Genomic DNA, 22,820 nt, shown 5'->3' with positions numbered 1-22,820 from the left:
CATGAACAGGCAGAATCCATGTCATTTATGTAGAGCAAAAAAAAAAGCAAAGGCCCCAAAATGCTCCCCTGGAGGACACCACAGTTTATCTCTTTAGCATAAGACAGTGTCCCGGCTACATCCACCCTTTGGACCCTATCAGATAGGTATAACTTCACCCATAATAAGGAGTTAGTGCAAAAATCAATTGCTTTCAGTTTGTACAACAAAATATCATGGTTTACAGTATCAAATGCTTTTCTGTCAAGTATAGTAAACATGTATTGGTAGAATAAGATAAAAACCTGACTGAAGGTCATATAAAATGTCATGGTCATCATTGTACTTTATGATCTGTTCATGGAGTGATTTTTCTAAAACCTTTGACAACACACCCAAGATTGACACTGGTCTGTAGTTCCCTTGTTCAACTTTGCTTCCTTTCTTGAATAAAGGAACTCTTCGACCCGTGATACCTTTCATGTTGAATGGAAAGGTTGATGATGTGTGTTACATAAGGTCCGATACAATCAGTAGCATCACTCAGGAATCTAGCTGGGACGTTATCCAGTCCTGTGGCTTTCTGTTTGTCTAGATCTTCAAGCATCTTTGATGTTTTGTGGATACGGGTCCTGGTCATGTGAGGAAAAATACCATGATTTTCAGTAACAACAATCAAGATTGAACTTGCAGGCAAATGATCACAGGCCAGTGAGCTACATTGTTATGACTGTCCTGAAAGAAAACCTACTGCATCGTATTAATCAAAATGAGTCTTTCATCAGGTACTGCAGAACTAAATCTTTGCCACAAACCTCTGATAGCAACCCCCGACAAACATAAGACTAGAGAATGCATTGTTCTCTAAATGTATTTTAACCTAAAAAGACTTCCTACCTCTGACAGTGAACAAAGTGATCAACAAAGCCAGGATATACTTAGTGTAAGTCAGTCTTAGCCAGAGTTTGTTAAATTATTAAAATGTCATGTTAATTCAATGGTGTCTGTGTGTGTATATATCTATGTGCACTGTGTGTGAGTACTAACTATGTCAGAGCATGCATGCAAGTCTGTGTAGAAAATATGTGTACCCATATGGTCTTCGTGGGGCGGAGGGGTGTGGTGGGGTGTGAGAGAGTCAGCTCAACTATTCAACTATAATTTCTGCATGCAACCACATTTGCAGCAAACAGACGCTCTCTCTGGAACTGAACACTGTCTCACATGTGTTCTAGGGTTCCTATCTGGGCAGGGAGCCACTGGGAAGGGTTACAGGGTGGAGGAGCTCTTCCTCTGAAGTATTTTTCAGCTACGGGCAGTGGTGGACCCGTGGAATTGTTAAATTAGTACCTGCGCTGTTGTGTAATAAGCAAGCCAAATCAGACGCAAGCCAGATGTTTTGGGTGCAAGATTAATAGCGTCATGTTATGTATGGCTGGGCGATATATAGAATTCAATCCAATGTATGTTTCAGTGCGATGTTCCAAATGCCTGTATCGCAAGAATCAATATGTTTATTTTATTTTTATGTACACCTTCCCACTCACACACAGACACCAAGCCCCTCCCCCTGTCACTCACAACAACAACAATGATGAAAGATAACTGCTTGTTGTCAGAGAGGAAGAAGTTTAAACTCGCTATTTACACGAGATTTGGTCCAACAGAAACGCTTGGAGACATTTTACTGTAATAGATGACAAATTAACCTTTAAAAAAATATACCTTTTTTGTCTCAACTCCCAAAATGTAGAACAGAGCAGACCCTATTAAAATGAGAGAATCAATGTTCATTGATAGTTTCAAATTAATGCTCAGTTTGTTGTGCGCAGAATCGTGGTACTGTTAGCAGCATTTCAGTGAACGTTGCATATACAGTTGAAGTCGGAAGTTTACATACACCTTAGACAAAAACATTTAAACTTACTTTTTCACAATTCCTGACATTTAATCTTAGTAAAAATTCCCTGTCTTAGGTCATTTAGGATCACCACTTTATTTTAAGAATGTCAAATGTCAGAATAATAGTAGAGAGAATTATTGATTTCAGCTTGTATTTCTTTCATCACATTCCCAGTGGGTCAGAAGTTTACATACACTCAATTAGTATTTGGTAGCAATGCCTTTAAATTGTTTACCTTGCGTCAAACATTTCGGGTAGCCTTCCACATGCTTCCCACAATAAGTTGGGTGAATTTTGGCCCATTCCTCCTGACAGAGCTGGTGTAACTGAGTCAGGATTGTAAGGCCTCCTTGCTCGCACATGCTTTTTCAGTTCTGCCCACAAATCTTCCATAGGATTGAGGTCAGGGCTTTGTGATGGCCACTCCAGTACCTTGACTTTGTTGTCCTTAAGCCATTTTACCACAACTTTAGAAGTATGCTTGGGGTCATTGCTCATTTGGAAGACCCATTTGCGACCAAGTTTTAACTTCCTGACTGATGTCTTGAAATGTTGTTTCAATATATCCACATACATTTCATCCTTCATGATGCCATCTATTTTGTGAAGTGCACCAGTCCCTCCTGCAGCAAAGCACCCCCACAACATGATGCTGCCACCCCTGGCTTCACAGTTGGGATGGTGTTCTTCGGCTTGCAAGCCTCCTCCTTTTTCCTCCAAACATAACGATGGTCCTTACGGCCAAACAGTTCTATTTTTGTTTCATCGGACCAGAGGACATTTCTCCAAAAAGTACGATTTTTGTCCCCATGTGAAGTTGCAAACCGTAGTCTGGCTTTTATATGGCGGGTTTGTAGCAGTGGCTGCTTCCTTGCTGAGTGGCCTTTCAGGTTATGTCGATATAGGACTTGTTTTACTGTGGATATAGATAATTTTGTACCTGTTTCCTCCAGCATCTTCACACGGTCCTTTGCTGTTGTTCTGGGATTGATTTGCACTTTTCGCACCAAAGTACATTAATCTTCAGGAGACAGAACGCGTCTCCTTCCTGAGCGGTATGACGGCTGCGTGGTCCCATGGTGTTTATACTTGCGCATTATTGTTTGTACAGATGAACATGGTCCCTTCAGCCGTTTGGAAATTCCTCCCAAGGATGAACCAGTGGAGGTCAAAACAAATCATTCTGAGGTCTTGGCTGATTTCTTTTGATTTTCCCATGATGTCAAGCAAAGAGGCCCTGAGTTTGAAGGTAGGCCTTGAAATACATCCACAGATACACCTCCAATTGACCCAAATTATGTCAATTAGCTTATCAGAAGCTTCTAAAGCCATGACATCATTTTCTGGAATTTTCCAAGCTGTTTAAAGGCACAATCAGCTTAGTGTAAGTAAACTTCTGATCCACTGGAATTGTGATACAGTGAATTATAAGTGAAATAATCTGTCTGTAAATAATTGTTGGAAAAATTACTTGTGTCATGCACAAAGTAGATGTCCTAACCGACTTGCCAAAACTATATTTTGTTAACAAGAAATGTGTGGAGTGGTTGAAAAACAATTACATTACAAATTTAGTATTATTTGCCTGTGTTACCCTGTGGAGGCAGTCACAGTAACAGGTTATACTTGTTTTAAACTAGAAGTATGTCATTTTCGGCTCTGGTCGGCTTTGCATGACATTCATATGCAAAGCCGACCAGCCAGGCCGGTTCATCTGAAGTACTAGCATAACGATAACAAGCTAGTGTAATGCTTCCCAAAGGCCATCTCCATTTCAGAGCTTTAGCTGTGTAAACAAAAACAAAAATGTCAGACAGGAACCCAAGGCTCCATTAACCAACCTCTATTTCAAGCTCACCTGACAGCACTCCCGTCAACATGCAGCTGATCAAAGACAGGACTTGGTCCGCTGAGCCTCATATATATTGTCATATTGTATAATAGTCGCTAACCCTGGACAAGGATTTGCTTCTACACTTAGACTTATGATGACTTACGACAGGCACAAATGTCCTTACCACAGTAATAAGGAAAGCGTTAAATTGCATTTAATTTCAAACAAATCCATTGATAAGATTAAAATGATAGAGGATTATAGCCTTACATATTAAGATCTATAGTTTAGGTGTGTTAACACTAGCAACACAACACATTCATCAGAGTCATCTGATCTTCATTGCGATGTGTCATGGTCATTAAACATCTTATTTATTATCGTAGGGAGAAATTATAGGGTTTACTTCCTTGGGAATACTGCTGCTGGGGGGGGGGGGGGGGGGGGGGGGGGGGGCATTCAAAAGGTGCCTGCCATGACAGATGTCTGGCAATGGCCTTAGTGGGCTTTATGCAGACTATGTGTACAGGGCCAGAGAGTTCCCATGTTGTGTATAAACGAATGCTATGAAAGATAGCATGTTGAGGGAAACCAGAGCCAATAGAGCTTAAGTTAACTGTCATAAGGCAGGGAATAGCCAAGCTACAAGTTGATGAGTAGTGTGGGGCTGAAGGCCTCTTTAGATGACCTCACCAGATAGGCCTCTCCTACCTAGCTCCAGTAGCCTATCCTCCTAGGGCCATCAGGAAGGGGACTGTTCTGAATCAACTACCATATAGTGCTAGAGATAACAAGATACAGACAAGCCAAAAACAATGCCTGAAAAATGATCCATTTCACTCCTAGACGTACAGCAATAGACATTTGAAGAAAAATATAGCAACAAAGACTCACACTTTTACTTCTGTCACTGCTTATGTCTGTGCATTGCTACATGTCCAATTGAATTCTGACCGGATGCGTTTTGAATTCTGTGGTAGCATATAAACAAACCCATTTCTCCTGTAGTCAAATAAAATCTGTGTGGTTTTGTGTTGAGTACGGACAAAGAAGGCTCTTCGTACGATGCTTCCAGTTTCAGAATAAGATTTTGCTGCCTGGCAGTAGCTCGTTGCATAAACAAAGGAACTGCATAAACATTGCTGAGGTAGGTTTCCTTGAATCAAGGTCTAAATATATTTTAATATGACCGTTTGTTTGATTCCATTTATAAGACCAAGAAAAGACACGGGTCTAGTTGGTTGGCCTTTTAAATCCCAAATTAATCTGAGTTTAACATTAAGCATACAGTTTATGGATCTTCCAGTATTTCCCTAATATGGTATTCCTTTTGAGGTAAAGCTGTATTTCAGAAGTACAATTAGGTTACTCTCTTTCATTCCAAGGGAAGAGTCTATTTGGGTCTATAAAGGCAAAGCCTAATGATCAGTACTACTATGTTAAATGTATTTTCTCTTCACAAAACAGCACCTGTTGCGCGCACCAATACACAGGATGACACTTAAGGTAGCAATAGCATGGGATGCAACATTTTGGACATTGTAAAAGAATATACAGATTACAACGATACATTACAAGATGCGTCCATGCGACATTCATGGCTAGAGACAACAGCACGCAGCTTGCCATTTGAGGTCTAAAGATGTTCTGACCCAATCTAAAATGGGACTGGCAATGTCTCCATGCTCTGTGAGCTGCTCAGTGAAGTCGCCAGACCTGTCATTCAGAAAAGCGTCTCAGAGCCTCCACCAAGGAACACTTTAGCCTCTGGGAGAATCCCCGCATTTATTCAGCATCCGCCTACTGTCACAAAATATTAAAAAGACGCAGTAAAAGTGCAGTAAAATACATGTTCATTTTAGTTTTCCCAACCATATTAGCACAGGCTCTACACTAGTTATAAGGCCGATGGCTACTCAATTCATATGCCCTGTGGTTCAACTTAGCGACTCAAGCGGGTCATTCTGCGAAATGAGGCCTTTTGCATCGCTTTGATATTTTAAGTAGAAAGTAGTGCACAAATATTGAATTTTAAAAGCCCTTTAAGATAGACCACGTACAACATTTCTAAACGGGCTTGTTGACCTACTTAACCCCTAACCTCCTCTAACCTCCAAGTTTTCACCATCATTGTAAAGCACTAGTAATATTGTTGCTTTAACAAAGTCATTTCTGGAGGTTATTCATTTCATGTGATTAGTGATTCATAAATAAAAAATAAATAAAAGTAAAAACTGTCCCTCATTTTAACGTCAACCGTGTTACATGAACTGAACTCTCGTTTTATTATGGTGAAACTATTCCTCTTTAAATATATATTTTTTAAAGAAACAAACATTTAAATAGTTAAATCAGTATAAAAGCAGGTGAGATGGTTCTATTCTTTTTGACCCTTTTCTGATGTTTTGTGGTGGAAAACTGAGCGGGTTGGGCTTAACAAGTCAACCCTGTTACCCATGGAAAGAAATGTTTTTAAAAAAATGTTTTGTTAAGAATTGCATTTAATTGCCTCTCCCTGTTGCACACAACAAGCTTCCATTCCTCCTGTCACTATTACGGTCAAACCTGTTACTTAATTTGGCACTTACTACAAGCATTTCACTACACCCAAAAGCATTTTGCTACACTCGCATTAACATCTGCTAACCCTGTGTATGTGACAAATAAAATTTGATTTGATTTGACTACAGTAATTTTTATTTATTCTCTTGAAATGGGAAAACATGTTTTTTTAATTAAATTGATGTGCTCTTTATGACAGAATGTTAAAATTATAAGATTATATATTTTTTTTATTCAAAGTTACACTACTCAAGAGACTCTTCGTGGAACAACCCAAATGACAAAGGACAGAATTGTTACTGTGGCCGTGGCATGCAGACTGAATTAAATTATGACAAGAGAATAGAGTGCCTCACCATCTACAATCTATCTATTTGACTCAAGGAATCAATTCAGGTTCTACAAGGATAATGACTGCTGCATTGTTATACATTAATACTATAATTAGATTTTATGAAGGGGACAATCATCATTCTTTTTTTTTTTTTTAGAGTCGACATACTAAACCATGTAAATACCACCCTTGCCTCTAAAGCTAAGCAGGATTGGGCCTGGCTGATCCCGAGACGGGAGACTAAATGCTGCTGGAATAGTCTCAAACAGTTTCCTTCATACCTTCTAGCCCCATGACCAATGCCAGGGTAGTGGTCACGAGCTTGTCACTGGTCACAAGGGAAAGGACACCCGAGATAGAAGATATTCAAGACTACAGGGACAACCAACTTGGTTGCCCTCTTTATACAAGAGCAAACAATCCCCTTCATGTCTACAGTTGAGCAGAATATAAATCTGTTAAATAAGGTAATGGTATTTTATAGGTGGCCGCCAATCTCCCTGCCAGCCCTGATCTTTTAAAGCTTTTTCACTAAATTACCTCCGACCCAGACAAATTAGGGTTTATCGGGCAAGTGGATGGCTTGTGTCTATCCCCTCAGTGAAAACATAGCGACTGGAAGCCCCCTTTGTCGTCACACTCCACTTATTCAATCCAGGCTGGAGAGAGGGAGGGCAGGCCAGACAAAAACAAGCAATTAGCAGAAGGAGGAGGCCGAGACACAGGGCCTCTCAATAGGGGTCTATTGATGTGCAAAACGATCTGGTGGCGGCCTGCATAAGTGTGGCAACCATGTCAGAGGACCACATAGGCAGTGGATGGCAGATTAAAGAAGTTAGAACAGACTGAAAGGATGAGAAAAGGCAGCTAAACTGAGACGAGAGGAAAATGATTGAACAACGAAAGTAGGCTAAGCTCCGAATCGCTATTCACATCATGAAGAAGTAGTCTTCTAAACCACACCCACCTTGGGGGAAGTTAACTGCCATTGGCCATCTTTGCCCATTCAACATAACTACGTAAATCTAGGCTATTACTTCTAAACAAAACAATTTTGGGGGTTCCCATATGGTTACAATGTTTTGGTTATTGCTTGAACAGTCGCTAAGATTATATTTTGTTGTGATCGTTGCAAAATACCTATTTCAGATGCAGCAGTTGTTAGCTAGAATGCTAACAATCACCGACATGGGCTTCTAGCAAAGCTAGCCAAAGAGCATTTTACTGGTTGTAGTTGAAGTGATTCAAGTTTAATGCAGTTTATTGGCGACGATTACAAAAACATTATATTAAGCAGGATATTGAAACCTTTACAATCCAATTATAATCAAAAAGTAGTGTGAAACGCACTCATAAGCAACATGTAAATGTAGGCTTTTCTTTGCTTGTGGTTTATGAGAACTCCCCTGTGTTTCCCCCCAGTGGGGAAATTGTGAATAGCGACCCGGAGTATTAAACCCAAGCTAGCAACATAGCTCATTTTCAACTGTGGCCCATGTTCAGAAGATAAATCATGACAATCCTGACAATAATACCAAAAAGGAAACTCCGGTCGCTACGTACCACCAACTCGGAGAACATGCCGTCCAGCTCATCATAGCCTGGCATGGGCAGTGAAGGCTCCATGGTCTGCAGGGCGAAGTCCTCGCGTAGCTGGTAGGTGATCTCTGGGTGGTCGCTGCCACTCTGGAAGCAGCAGAAGATGAAGGAGATTCCGGCGCCACCGCCACCACCACGCTTCCGGGGTGCCATGGCTACCGCTGCTGCGGCAGAGGGTTCAGGTTTGGAGGGAGAAGGGGGTGAGGCTCTTTCTGCAACACCTGCCTCCGCTACCTCAGTGTTTCAACTCCTTTAGAGAGCCCTGTGACGGTACAAAAATGGAGAAGATGGGGTCGGTTAAACAACACAATATCTAAACAATACAACATCCCTGGCTTACACAGCATGCATTGATTATAAGTAGGGCTAGGGTTTTTTCCTGCTCTAGGCCAAATAATGCTTTCCTGTTAAGGAAAAAGCTCCTAGTTAGCAAGGGCCAGAGATTTTCTGAGCCAAATCACAGAAAAATTGCCATAATTAAAAAGGCTTTCATTGGCTTGATAGAAACCTCACACTTAAAAAGCAAATATTTAAAGAGGTGTCTGTTAATAAAAATCAAAGGGGTGGCACACTATCGCATTTCACTGGTTGTAAACGCACAGCCACTTGTATTGATTTACAACACAGGGTAAAAAGCAGATGGTCGTTGAAATCTAGACCCTCTCCCTCGGGAGCATCAGCTTTCCTTCCAGGACGTAATGATTGTGATCAATCAAATTTCAATCAAATCTATTTATAAAGCCCTTCTTACATCAACTGATGTCACACAGTGCTATACAGAAACCCAACCTAAAACCCCAAACAAACAGCAAGCAATGCAGGTGTAGAAGCACGGTGGCTAGGCAAAAACTCCCTAGAAAGGCAGGAACCTAGGAAGAAACCTAGAGAGGAACCAGGCTCTGAGGGTTGGCCAGTCCTCTTCTGGCTGTGCCGGGTGGAGATTATAACAGTACATGGCCAAGATGTTCAAATGTTCACAGATGACCAGCAGGGTCAAATAATAATAATAATCACAGTGGTCAGTGCAGTCTAGAAGTTGTTACCTTGCTATGCATGTGTAGAGGTCTAAAACAGTCAGTGAAGAGCATGAGAAACACCACAGACATATGGTTCATAAATGCATTTCAACCTCAGGCCTTCTGAGCACAGGTGCTATATAACTTAATCAAACCACAACAGCTGTTCAATGCTAATGAAAATTCTAGAGATATGGTAATATTATGCACGTAATATATGTCTATTGGTAATTTTTATGGGGGAAAAAAAACAAAGAGACAATGTTGTGTAAGAAATATAAAATTGCATATGGTCAATTCTGTGGGAAAGTCAACTTGAGAATGCAAAAATAGTTGTTCATTTCCAAATGACACCACATTCGTAATTATTTGTTTGAGTGTATGCTTTAGTCCACCAGTTTTAGTAAGACATTTATTTGATGAATTTTGGTCATTACGGAGTAGGATGCCAAGTCTCAAATAAGGCTTTTCAGTCAATCATATTTCATGGCTTTTGGAAAGGACTCACAGAGCTTCTATTTATTTATTTATTTTTCCCCACTGTTTTTTTCCCCCCAGTGTTTGTTATGAAGTTGACATCATAATACTACATTGAACTGTCCTGAGTTTTATTGGAGAGTTCTACAGTCTTTTAGGAAAATGAAAAGTGTTTGTAAAACATAATCATTTCATCAGATTATCTTGAAACTTACTCTGTAAAGCCAACTTCCATCAAGGTTTCATATGGTTTATAATTGGCATCTTTTCATTGTCGGTCTCCTTTTTCAGCATTATGAAATAGTCACAGCCATAACGGTTGTGGATTAGATGGATACGAATGCATCGTATTCTTGGCTTCAGATGCATGTGCATGCACCGCACACTGTGTGCTTCTGAGAAATACTCTTCAGACTTTCAAAGAAGCAAATTGTTGATATCATGAAAAGTCTGTTCTAGGTAAGATTTTCTTAGAGAACACAGTATATGACTAAATGCATTTCTCACACATGGCAGTAACTTAGTGATAGATGTTTTGATAGAAAGGTGTTTATCCACAATCTGTGAATATTCCTTGATTGTGTTATTCTAAATTAAACACACCCAAAATATGCTGACTTCATCCATTGTCCCTAAAAGTGTATTGGCTGTGTAAGCATTTGTACAGTATATTGCCTCATTTGCATGTTTTATTGGAATATTTCAGAAAAGGCATAATACATTTTTTTTTTTTTTATCTAAAATGTGTGTCTACATTCAACTGTCCGAGGTCAATTTCGATGCATGTGAAGATAAAATATGTTTTCACCCATTAGGGTACGTTGCCTTCCTGGCCTTATGCTATGTAGTATACTATTCTGGCTACCTGTAATAATGTTACCCTAAAGTACTCAGCCTTCTGCTGACATTTTTAAAACATTCCAGATGACAACTAATCGATTTTATTTTATTTTATTTTATTTCAGACTGTCACATCCATAACAAAGAGCGTGACATCAGTAACGATCGTAATAAAGTAATAATGGATATGACAATCTTTTCCTTCAAAATGGCTATGAATGTTTTAACCTAAGACTTACAAACTCAAGAGTTTGCTAATAAGTTAAGTCTCCCATAAAGCTTTTTATTTTTTTTATCCAACATGCTTATATTTAGGAGCCAGATTTTTGGGGTATACACTCCCCCCAAGGGGTACTACAGACACATACGTCAACATTTTAATTTATGTTTTGTTAGTCCAATATGTGAGGAATTCAATTTGTGATTTTCCATGCAAATGTCACATCCATAACGCTGGAATCGCCAATATAGGCAAAAAATATAATTTTCTTTATACTTCCATAGTATGCCTCCCCAAGTCCTCCAGAAAGCGATACGGGTCAGCTGTCTCAGCTACAATCTATGATAGCCCTTTGAGCTTGTAACAAGTTTCACTACCACTGTGCTACTGTCTCTTGCCATACACCAGTTTAGGATCAGAGATTTTATCACAGGGCGGGCCAAGACATGGGGCAGAGGTCACCGCCTCACTCAGAGCTGCTGAAATGTGCACATTTCAGAGACGCAGTCTTATGCCAGCAGAAGATGCTGGGTAAACAACACCTGGCTATTTGGGCTCAAGCCATGCCTCACATAGCCCTGTACGAACGTCTGTTTTCACAAAAATGTGAGCATTTCAAGCGTTGCTCTGTGGGGACATGCACCCTGTGTAGCTTTACTGGGGTGGGTTGAGCCTATATTTCAGATACATTTTCCTGTACACGCACAGATGAGATTTGCCATTAACAATTAAAGGATCACACCACCCCACAGTTCATCCAGTCAGCCAGAAAGTTCAAGTGGTGTAACACAGCAGGGTGATCCACAAGTGTAGCATTACCCAAGCAGAAGCAGGGAGTGCACACCTGTGCAGAGTGAGGGTATATAATGACAGAGGTGAGGGCGGCGGTATGGTACCTCAGCCCAGCTGCTTAGCCCGAGGGCTGCGGACAATTGTTGGAAAAACACGGTAGGGTTTCACCTCACCTCGGTGAATGTGTCAGTGTAGCCAAGATAATGAGTTTGCCAGGACAAAGCATGGGGCAAGGAAAACATTTCAAGTTGTAGAAGGTGGAGTCCTGAGTGGTAAAGTTATACACAATAGAGTAAATGTAGGGTCTCAGAGGGAATCGCCCACATTTCCTCCGAGGTGGCCAGGGCTGTCCTGGCAAAGATGCTTGACAGACTTCTGGCCACACCACAGTGGCACAGCTGAACCTCAAATCTCAGCTAATCTGACGCCGGAGAGAAATTCCCAGCTGCCTCTTCTTTAAAAAACTGTCAGACTGCGCTCAGGCCGTGTCTAGACTTCACAGTTCATGCAGCTTTAATATTCTGATCACAGAGTTCTGATCATGGAATCCCAAACGCGTCATGCATCTACACTTAAATATGTGTCCATTGTGTCCGGATTCCCTTTACCTGTGCTATATTCAAATGCCAGTATACATTCTACAAAACGGTGGAATAGGCTAAATATGATAACACAACAACTGATGGCAGTAGCTAACTACTGTAGCTAACTAGCTAGCAAGCAACGCTAAAGGGATTGCAAAGAAGTTAGCATAACTTTGGCCAAACAAAACAATTTTTTTTCTAAATATTAGCTAGCTGGCTAGCATTTATGAGGCCAGCACACACATTAATCACATGTATTTCTTCCAACATTATAATGAAACCTCGGTTGCCTCGGTCCCAAAACACACATTTCTGGAAACTTGTGGGAGGAGCGCTGATGACGTCACCCACTGTATGCGCTTTTGGTAGCCAAATTGCATCCAGACAGAGAAGAAATCAGCACACAATGCATCCCTGACCGCGCCTTTTTCTTCCACGCCAAACTTGGTGCAAAGCCACGCCCACGAGTAACAGAGTTCGGAGGTTCCCTGTGACAAAGTAAATGAGTGTGATAGAAGAAGAACGCTAGAGGGAATCCCTGTGAACAGGGAATCGGAGTTTGTTCGTGCCTGCCATGCCACGAACCAAGGGAGATGCACAGTTTCGCGGCCTCGTTTGAAATGATCTAAACAAAAGGCAAGCAACAACTGACTCTGTATTTTTTTATTTTATTTACTTTACTTTACCTTTATTTAACCAGGTAGGCTAGTTGAGAACAAGTTCTCATTTGCAACTGCGACCTGGCCAAGATAAAGCATAGCAATTCGACACATACAACAACACAGAGTTACACATGCAAAAAACAAAACATAGTCAATAATACAGTAGAACAAAAGAAAACAAAAAAAGTCTATATACAGTGAGTGCAAATGTGGTAAGATAAGGGAGTTAAGGCAATAAATAGGCCATAGTGGCAAAGTAATTACAACATAGCAATTAAACACTGGAATGGTAGATGTGCAGAAGATGAATGTACAAGTAGAGATACTGGGGTGCAAAGGAGCAAGATAAATAAATAAATACTGTATGGGGATGAGGTAGGTAGATAGATGGGCTGTTTACAGATGGGCTATGTACAGGTGCAGTGATCTATGAGCTGCTATGACAGCTGGTGCTTAAAGCTAGTGAGGGAGATATGAGTCTCCAGCTTCAGAGATTTTTGCAGTTTGTTCAGTCATTGGCAGCAGAGAACTGGAAGGAAAGATGACCAAAGAAGGAATTGGCTTTGGGGATGACCAGTGAGATATACCTGCTGGAGCGCATGCTACGAGTGGGTGCCGCTATGGTGACCAGTGAGCAGAGATAAGGCGGGGCTTTACCTAGCAGAGACTTGTAGATAACCTGTAGCCAGTGGGTTTGGCAACGAGTATGAAGCGAGGGCTTTGCAATGGTGGGTAGTGTATGAGGCTTTGGTGACAAAACGGATGGCACTGTGATAGACTGCATCCAGTTTGTTGAGTAGAGTGTTGGAGGCTATTTTATAGATGACATCACCGAAGTCGAGGATCGGTAGGATGGTCAGATTTACGAGGGTATGTTTGGCAGCATGAGTGAAGGATGTTTGTTGCGATATAGGAAGCCAATTCTATAATTAATTTTGGATTGGAGATGCTTAATGTGAGTCTGGAAGGAGAGTTTACAATGTCTAACCAGACTCCTAGGTATTTGTAGTTGTCCACGTATTCTAATTCAGAGCCGTCCAGAGCAGTGATGCTGGACAGGCGAGCAGGTGTAGGCAGTGATCGGTTGAATAGCATGCATTTAGTTTTACTTGCGTTTAAGAGGAGTTGGAGGCCACGGAAGGAGAGTTGTATGGCATTGAAGCTTGTCTGGAGGTTTGTTAACACAGTGTCCAAAGAGGGGCCAGAAGTATATAGAATGGTGTCATCTGCGTAGAGGTGTACCAGAGAATCACCAGCAGCAAGAGCAACATCATTGATGTATACAGAGAAGAGAGTCGGCCTGAGAATTGAACCCTGTGGCACCCCCATAGAGACTGCCAGAGGTCCGGACAACAGGCCCTCCGATTTGACACACTGAACTCTATAAGAGAAGTAGTTGGTAAACCACAGTAATGTCTCTTATCGATGGCGGTTATGATGTATTTTAGGACCTTGAGCGTGGCTGAGGTGCACCCATGACCAGCTCTGAAACCAGATTGCATTGCGGAGAAGGTACGGTGGGATTCGAAATGGTCGGTAATCTGTTTGTTAACTTGGCTTTCGAAGACCTTAGAAAGACAGGGTAGGATAGATATAGGTCTGCAGCAGTTTTGGGTCTAGAGTGTCACCCCCTTTGAAGAGGGGAATGACAGCGGCAGCTTTCCAATCTTTGGGAATCTCAGACGATACGAAAGAGAGGTTGAACAGGCTAGTAATAGGGGTTGCAACAATAATTAATAATAATTTTAATTTTAAAAAGAGAGGGTCCAGATTGTCTAGCCTGGCTGATTTGTAGGGGTCCAGATTTTGCAGCTCTTTCAGAACATCAGCTATCTGGATTTGGGTAAAGGAGAAATGGTGGGGGCTTTGGCGGGTTGCTGTGGAGCGTGCCGGGCAGTAGGGATAGCCAGGTGGAAAGCATGGCCAGCCGTAGAGAAATGCTTATTGAAATTCTCAATTATATTATATTATAATAATAATAATTATATTATTTATCGTGGTGACAGTGTTTCCTAGCCTCAGAGCAGTGGGCAGCTGCAGTGGGCAGCTTATTCTCCATGGACTTTACAGTGTCTCCGAACTTTTTTGAGTTAGTACTACAGGGTGCAAATTTCTGTTTGAAAAAGCTAGCCTTAGCTTTCCTAACTGCCTGTGTATATTTGTTCCTAACTTCCCTGAAAAGTTGCATATCATGGGGGCTATTCGATGCTAATGCAGAACCCCACAGGATGTTTTTGTGCTGGTCAAGGGCCGACAGGTCTGGAGTGAACCAATAACTATATCTATTCCTAGTTCTAAATTTTTTGAACGGGGCATGCTTATTTAAGATGGTGAAGAAGGCACTTTTAAAGAATAGCCAGGCATCATCTACTGACGGGATGAGGTCAATGTCATTCCAGGATACCCCGGCCAGGTCAATTAGAAAGGCCTGCTCGCAGAAGTGTTTTAGGGAGCGTTTTACAATGATGAGGGGTGGTCGTTTGGTCGGAGACCCAATACGGATGCAGGCAATGAAGCAGTGATCGCTGAGATCTTGATTGAGGGCGAGTTAGTTAGGATGACATCTATGAGGGTGCCCGTGTTTACGGATTTGGAGTTGTACCTGGTAGGTTCATTGATAAGTTGTGTGAGATTGAGGGTATCAAGCTTGGATTGTAGGATGGCCGGGGTGTTAAACATGTCCCAGTTTATGTTACCTAGTAGCACAAGCTCAGATGATAAATGGGGGGCAATCAATTCACATATGGTATCGAGGGCACAGCTGGGGACAGAGAGAGGTCTATAGCAAGCGGCAACAGTGAGAGAAAGTTGCATTTTTAGAAGTAGAAGCTCAAATTGTTTGGGTACAGACTTGGATAGTAATACAGAACTCTGCAGGTTATCTTTGCAGTAGATTGCAACAACGCCCCCTTTGGCAGTTCTATCTTGGCGGAAAATGTTATAGTTAGCAATGGAGATTCCAAGGTTTTTGGTGGTTTTCCTAAGCCGGGATTCAGACACGACTAAGACATCCGGGTTGGCAGAGTGTGCTAAAGCAGTGAGTAAAACAAACTTAAGGAGTAGGTTTCTAATGTTAACATGCATGAAACCAAGGCTTTTACGGTTACAGAAGTCAACAAATGAGAGCACCTGGGGAGTGGAGCTAGGCACTGCAGGGCCTGGATTAACCTCTACATCACCAGAGGAACAGAGGAGAAGTAGGATAAGGGTACGGCTAAATGCTATACGAACTGGCCGTCTAGGACGTTCAGAACAGAGAGTAAAAGGAGCAGGTTTCTGGGCACGATAGCATAGATTCAAGGCATAGTGTACATAGTGTAGATAGCTAACATTACATGATTGTCATTAATAGTGAATCAATGAAGCTAGCTATGCAGCATCACTTTTAGTTGTCATCTAGCAAATGTCATGTAGCTAAGTATCTCAATAGTCCTTTCGTAAACACTTAGATAACCACACTAAGCTAACGCTAGATGATGCACACTACTAGACAGCTTCAGCCCAATCGGCGTTGTAAGATAGAGATAACACTTTGATATAAATCACAGCTTACTTACCTACAGAAAACAATGCCACTGCTATCCATTTGATCAGGCTGCCTGCAATCACTCACTAAAAAGCTACATAGTTTAATGCAACTTCATATCCAAATTCGGGAAAATGCTATGTTTTGGTGGGGATTCAGTCTCTAGCGTTCTTCCGTCTCTAGCGCACCTTTACTTCTCACAGGGAACAACCAAACTCTGACCAATCAGCACGGCTTTGAATGTTGCTAGGTTTCTCGTGGGAGTGGTTTTGCCACAAGTTTGGCGTGGATAAAAAGGACGCTCTCTGACCTCCTGAAGTGGACAAGATGGTCAGCCAGATCTGAACTCGAGACCAGAAAGCAACTTTTTTTGCGTCTACACCTGTCTTTTCAATGTGATCTTTGCATTCTGATAGCTGAAGTCACATGTAAGTATCAAGTGTAGACATGACCTGTCTACACTTGACACTGTGATCTTTAAGTGAAAAGAGTAAGCACCTTTGCATAATGTCACATATTAGAGCACTCAGAATTTTTGTACACATTCTTAGCAGAGATTCGAACAACAAAAATACACGAAACATTCCTTATGTACATGTGATTGTGAATGCAAATCGGTCTCATTCAAGCAATGAGGGATGCTAAAATATTGCTGAGGGATAAGACAAAGTTCACCAATGTCGACAAGTGTTCAAACACACCACCTCCTTTTGGGGCAGTCCACCACAGAACGACCAGCTGTGATCTAGCTGTGCATCTCTCGATACTCCAACAGGGTTGTGTGGAACATCCTGACACAGATACTGCCCAATACCAGTGGGAGAAAATAAATCTGTTCTGGCCACCACCCGAACTGTGCAAGCAGTCAAGGGTCACCATGCTTTCCTGCCCGCAGCACAGCAGCATCAAAACATGGCCAAAACATGCGGTGAACGAGCGAGAGATCTGTCAGCAGCTGTCTCTAGTCCCTGCTGGACCTCCGTGATCAAGCACTTCAATCCAGCAGCAAAAAGTGTGGCCCTGAACGATCGCTGCAACAACAAACTGTAATTTATTGTTGAGTACAAGTGCAGTGCACAGGTGCATGTTTGAAGCAGACTCAAATCCAAATGTGAGCAAGCTGGACTCTTAAAGCCAGAGCAAAGCATCTGGAAATGATTCCTATTATCCCTTTGTATAGTCTTTGGTGCATTTAGACATTCTACCATCTCCATCCCTGTGGAAGCTATATTTGCTCCAGAGTCTTGGACTCCCGGTCCTCTTGGCTGAACTTATGACTTGTGATATTGTGGTTTGACCAAAAGAGGTGGTTTGGAGAAATGGTTTTGTGGTACCACCTCATTGGTACTGAGCAGTTCAGAAACACATCTGACAATCACACAAAAAACACAGTACTATTGAGTCTGCCAAAACAATAATCTGTGTGAGGAGACTAAGACACATAAATTGAGTAGGACAAGCTCAACGATGACAGGGCTCCAGAGTGCGACCATTTTGCGACCCTTTCACTTGACTGGGCGAGTTCGATAGGCTATAGCCTAAAGTTTTAAATATACTACACATCGAAACATAAGGAATTGTTTTTTTTGTAATTTGTTATAGGTAGTATTTTAGGGACACGCAACTCTGGCTCATTTGGCCAATATCACTAGTTTATTTTTCACATCCAGTTTTATAAACTTTATTTCCACAGGGAAAACGATCACATTCCTTAGCAAAGAGGTTCTTAAATCAACAATTTGAACAGCCCCAGAGGCACCATAACATCAAGTTGCAGGGAACTCTGTCAATCATTCCATACATGGGGTGCAAAGAAACTGAAAGCAGATTTACCTTACTCAATAGAGCTCTCTAGAGTGAGCCATCCCTGAGACCAGGTCTAGTAGTTTGTACATCTGTAGGTTAACAATGAAGTAAAGTACGATGGAGGTTTGTGCAAAATGGCTATATTTACAAAAAGAGTGCAATGCATCTATGTACAAGACTTCAAAAGAGGCCCAGCCTACTTTCTGATACAGAATGCAGTGATGTGTACTGAACCTGTTGCACGTAATGAAGCGTATTGCGCCATAATAAACTGTGTCCATTGGCTTCAATACAGTTGCAGCTGCATTCATATAGACCAGGGGTGTCAAACTACATTTTGCCCCAGGAGGCTGCATTCATATAGACCAGGGGTGTCAAACTACATTTTGCCCCAGGGGGCTGCATTCATATAGACCAGGGGTGTCAAACTACATTTTGCCCCAGGGGGCTGCATTCGTTCATCAATCAGTTCTGGAAGGCCACACCGAAAATTGGTTACATTTCCTCGCCATCCAAATTTGCAAAACATAGAGAACTATCCATCGTTTTGGAATTTTCTTCTCTCCCGACTGTCTAGTTTAATTCCAGTGATTATTAGCAAGCTGGACACAGTCAATAAACTGTATAAATGTAGGTTCAATATCAATATTAGACACCCCTGATATAGACAACATCGTCATAAGACTATAACTGTTATGAATGTCGACAATTATTTCCCCCCCCTGCTATTTAAAAAGGCATGACATTGATGGCACTGGCTACGCCAGGTCAAGGGTTTATTTCTCCATTTCGTTCTACTCTCAGATCTGAACGAGTCTCTTACATCCAAATGGGCATGGGTCTTCTGGGGTCTGCTTTCCATTGGCTTTTTTGGACCTCTAGCTGGGAGACCTTGTGAGTTTTAAAAAGAGTGTGAGTGCAAAAGCAGGAGAGTGTGAAAAATTGTGGGAGAATGTGGGGGAATGTAATAAAGGGAGCGTGAAACGAGGGAGGGAGAGAGAGTGTGTGCACCAGATTAGCAGTAATGTCACCGTAAACCTCAAAGGGTTTGCATGTTTACAGTCATTTCATTAACCTGACTCTGGCCCCTGAACTTGCCCCTCTATAAGGTTGTATGTGAAGCTGTCAAGTCCCCCCCCCCCCCCCATCCCATTGGCTTGTCAAGACAGGATCACATTCCACTCATATTTTGGAGGGCTCAATGACCCTGAACAACTTCAACACAACAACACCTACCAGCTACTCTCACCTCATATTACTAGTTCTCCCACACTCTCGACCACATTATTACTTGCAATAATATCGCTCTCTTCAATACATGCACACAAAAACACAATTCCACAAACTAACCAAAAACTCTAAATCTTATTCTGGTAGGCAAGTCTACTCCTGGCTTGGTGCGGAGTTCCTGTGTAGAGTAGCATCAAATCTTTGTAGCTTGAGACAAGGGCACATTACATGCAGTACTTGTATCCGAGATTAAGCCCAAGAAGCCTTCACCTATATTAGGTCTCGCAGAGAAAAAAAAAACAGAAGAGAAGAGCCCTAAACGTGGGTGGTGGGCACGTTCCTAAACCATGTACCTGACTAAAGAAGGTGATGGATGAATGTGGACAGAGGTGTATCATCGCTGGCAGTCTGGAGGCAACCCCACAAAGGAGGCCTGCTGTGCTGCACACATCAAACGAGAGCTGGCACCTTCACTCCAGAGGCCTCCCTCCCTTCTGGCTCCCGCTCTCACATAACCAACCCTCTTCTCGCTCTCCTCTTTCATCACGCTCTCACTTGCCTCTTCCCTCTCCCTTGATCCCCTTCCTCTCTCCCTTTCCTCGCCCAGTTTCTTTGAGATGTTCTGCTTTATCTCTTGGCATGCTCAAGCTTCAAACACTGTGCCAGATAATCTTTATGGGTAGAAACAAGGAGAGGAGGACTTTGTCTCCATATCACTTATAACCAACCGTTCCTTCCATTCCATCATGAGTGCACAGCCCTATCAGAGTATGTTCAAAACTCAGTCTCCTCTCATCCCTTCTCTGGACCAGTAACTGATCTTTGATTCATTAATCCAGTCAGGTCCGACGATTAGGCTACCGTCGGGAAAGGGGGAAGTAAGAGTGCATTTTCAATAACGGTTGGAATCCCTCATGGGGCATCGAGAGATTAAATGGCATCCAATTTACGCCTCTTTACACAAGACATGTCATGACATCACGTTGACTTTGGCTCACTCAACATGCACTTCTGTTTGAATTTCAATCTGAAGGTGAACACAAAAATCAATGGCTTGGCTAGTGACTACAGCGTTGGTGAGCACATGCGCACACAGAAAAGTATCACTTGAGTCCAGCACAAGGACATAACGTTGTGGATACAGTTCGAAATGACACAATTTCATGTCCACAACAACTAAAGACCTGCATCACTAGCCTATACTAAGAGCGTTGCCCTTTCTAAAAGGCCATATTTGGGTGTTTTTGGAGCTTTTATCCATGTCCTGGCAATGCAGAATGAGCATGAGGAAGTCTATCGCTGGTTGGGGTTTCTCAAAACCATGTGAACTCACCCAAAAAGTGTCTGGGACAGTGTTTCCATTAGCCGTTAATAGCTGGCTTTTTGCCGATAAAAACAACAGAAAAAACGATTAAAAATATTGAGGCCAGCCAAATGCGAAAATGCATTTTAGCCCATTCATTGATTGGAATACGAGTCGATGAAGCGTAAGAGCTGCTGCTTCAGCTCATCAAAACAGCTTGTTTGTTGCTGATGGAGTGAAATGTGCTTTTATAAGCCCAATCATTGCGCAACAATTTTAAATGCAATCACATCTTAACAGTTTATGGCCACGATTACACATTTTTATTTCTCTAATGGTAATTGAAGCACACTTTCCATTCGCCATTCAAAAGCAGGCTTCAGCATGTCACACCACTTTGCAATGAGCTGGATGCAGTATACATTTTGAAAACATACTTTCAAAAAATTTGAAACCTGACTTCTTTATTGTGAGGCATGCAGGCAACCAAACATGCAGGCAATTCTTTTTCAAATACGTCCATATGCCATTGAAGCCTGTAGCTAATTCTCTCATGTTCTATTGGTTTTCAAATCAACTTTCTTTCATTGTCCAGAAGGCAAAGACACAATCCTAGTCATATTAGCAAACCATGCCTGTTGTTGCACTTTTAGATCTCCCCTCTTTCTAAATTTCTAATTGATATGTTCATCTCCATCTCATGAAACAGCTTGCATATGTGGTGCCCTTTTGACAATGGTGTTTTCCTGCTAATTGCGGGAACATTTGCACGTAACCTACTGCCTTGTGTACATTGCTGCGCTTATAATATTAAGAAATAATAGTTTGTCAACATTTTAAGCTAAACGTTCTGATCTGTTGCATGAACACCATTGCTTTTGAATGTTTTTGGGATGTAGGCCAACAGGTTGTATGAATGTGGGATCTATTGTCCCACAACTGTCCCAGTCTGTTTGGAATAGGCTATTTCTTTCTGTCGTTCTGAGCACCGTGGGTGGACGCCATAATCAGGTTACGCACCCAATGCAAATGGGTCCGGTAAGTTTGGTTGGAAAAATATAAACAACAAACTGTACACCTAATATGGATATAACCTAGACTATAGACCTAGACTATAACCTAGACTTCTGACTCAAACAACTGTAAATGCATAAGCTATAACACTATGTACTACGTTACCATAACAGCAATTTGGTCTGCTTTAAAGGGGACTAAACCCGAGTTTGTCGAGTATAACATAATTGCACACGTGAGTTTCTTGCGAGTGTATGGCAAGCCCCGAACACAAAAGTAACAGAGTTCTTATGAAAGTGTTTGTGTGTGTGTTGATGTGACAGGGGAGCAGTGTCTCTGAAGTGTGAATGTCACATGGGCGAAAGCCCAAGGTGTTCATGGGAGTGGCGTCTGAGATCCTTCTCAGATTACTGGATTAACAAAGAGAGAAGGACAGACGAGAAAGGAAGGAAGTTTTGCTTGGAATTAACTTTGGCTAGTGTTAAGTGAATCACTAACTGTTGGGAAAAACACATTTGATTTGGTTAAATGACTTAAGGTCGTCTTTAACCGAGAACACATCAATGGGGCGACAGTTCAGTCATCAACACTTAGTGTTATGACCTAGGATGAGAACATGCATTTATTTCACTGGCCAATGGTTCTAAACTCCACAATTGTATATCGTCAAGGCTGGACTAGGCAGCTGTAGTACACTGAAAAGTTACCTAGGGACTGAAACTGCAGAGTCCAGTATGTGATCATATCTAGGAGGTGAAGAACAATAATATGAAGAAAAAAAATTGGCTTTTTAAAACAGCAAATTACTGCAGTAAAAATTTTTAAATGTTGGACAGTGTTTGTAGCATACTGCAGTTATACTGCACTCTAACTGCAAACTTGTTTGTAAGGGAAGGAACTCCATTTATCCAAAGACTGTTGGTTTCCAGAGGAGTATGAGCTGAGCTCCAAAACAAATGTATGTCATATGGTCTGAGCTTGTGTTCCACATGGAGACCTCTGTACAGTGAGTGGTGAAGTATCAAATTGGTTACAGAGTATGTTTATTTGAGTATAAAGCCAACCCTAGTCTTTCCCCTTACAGAGCCATGGTAAGGACAGTGCATTTACACACTGTGGTCACACAGCGTGAGTGAAAG

At 41.7% G+C, this 22,820-nt stretch overlaps 1 protein-coding gene across 3 annotated transcripts in view; it reads right to left on the bottom strand.

The window, feature by feature from the left end:
- The window catches only part of LOC110529712 (disheveled-associated activator of morphogenesis 1), a 124,781-nt gene that overhangs the window by 59,282 nt on the left and 42,679 nt on the right, over nt 1–22,820 (bottom strand). For all 3 annotated transcript variants that reach the window (XM_036985191.1, XM_021612170.2, XM_021612169.2), the window contains exon 2: nt 8,176–8,473. In XM_036985191.1, the coding sequence (XP_036841086.1) occupies nt 8,176–8,364 (189 nt within the window). In that variant the 5' untranslated portion in view covers nt 8,365–8,473. The remainder of the gene's footprint in view (nt 1–8,175; nt 8,474–22,820) is intronic.

This window comes from Oncorhynchus mykiss, chromosome 8, assembly GCF_013265735.2.
Source record: "Oncorhynchus mykiss isolate Arlee chromosome 8, USDA_OmykA_1.1, whole genome shotgun sequence".
Classification (NCBI taxonomy): Eukaryota; Metazoa; Chordata; class Actinopteri; order Salmoniformes; family Salmonidae; genus Oncorhynchus; species Oncorhynchus mykiss.
Note: the sequence above shows the minus strand (reverse complement) of the source record. Positions and strands in the feature narration are given on the sequence as shown.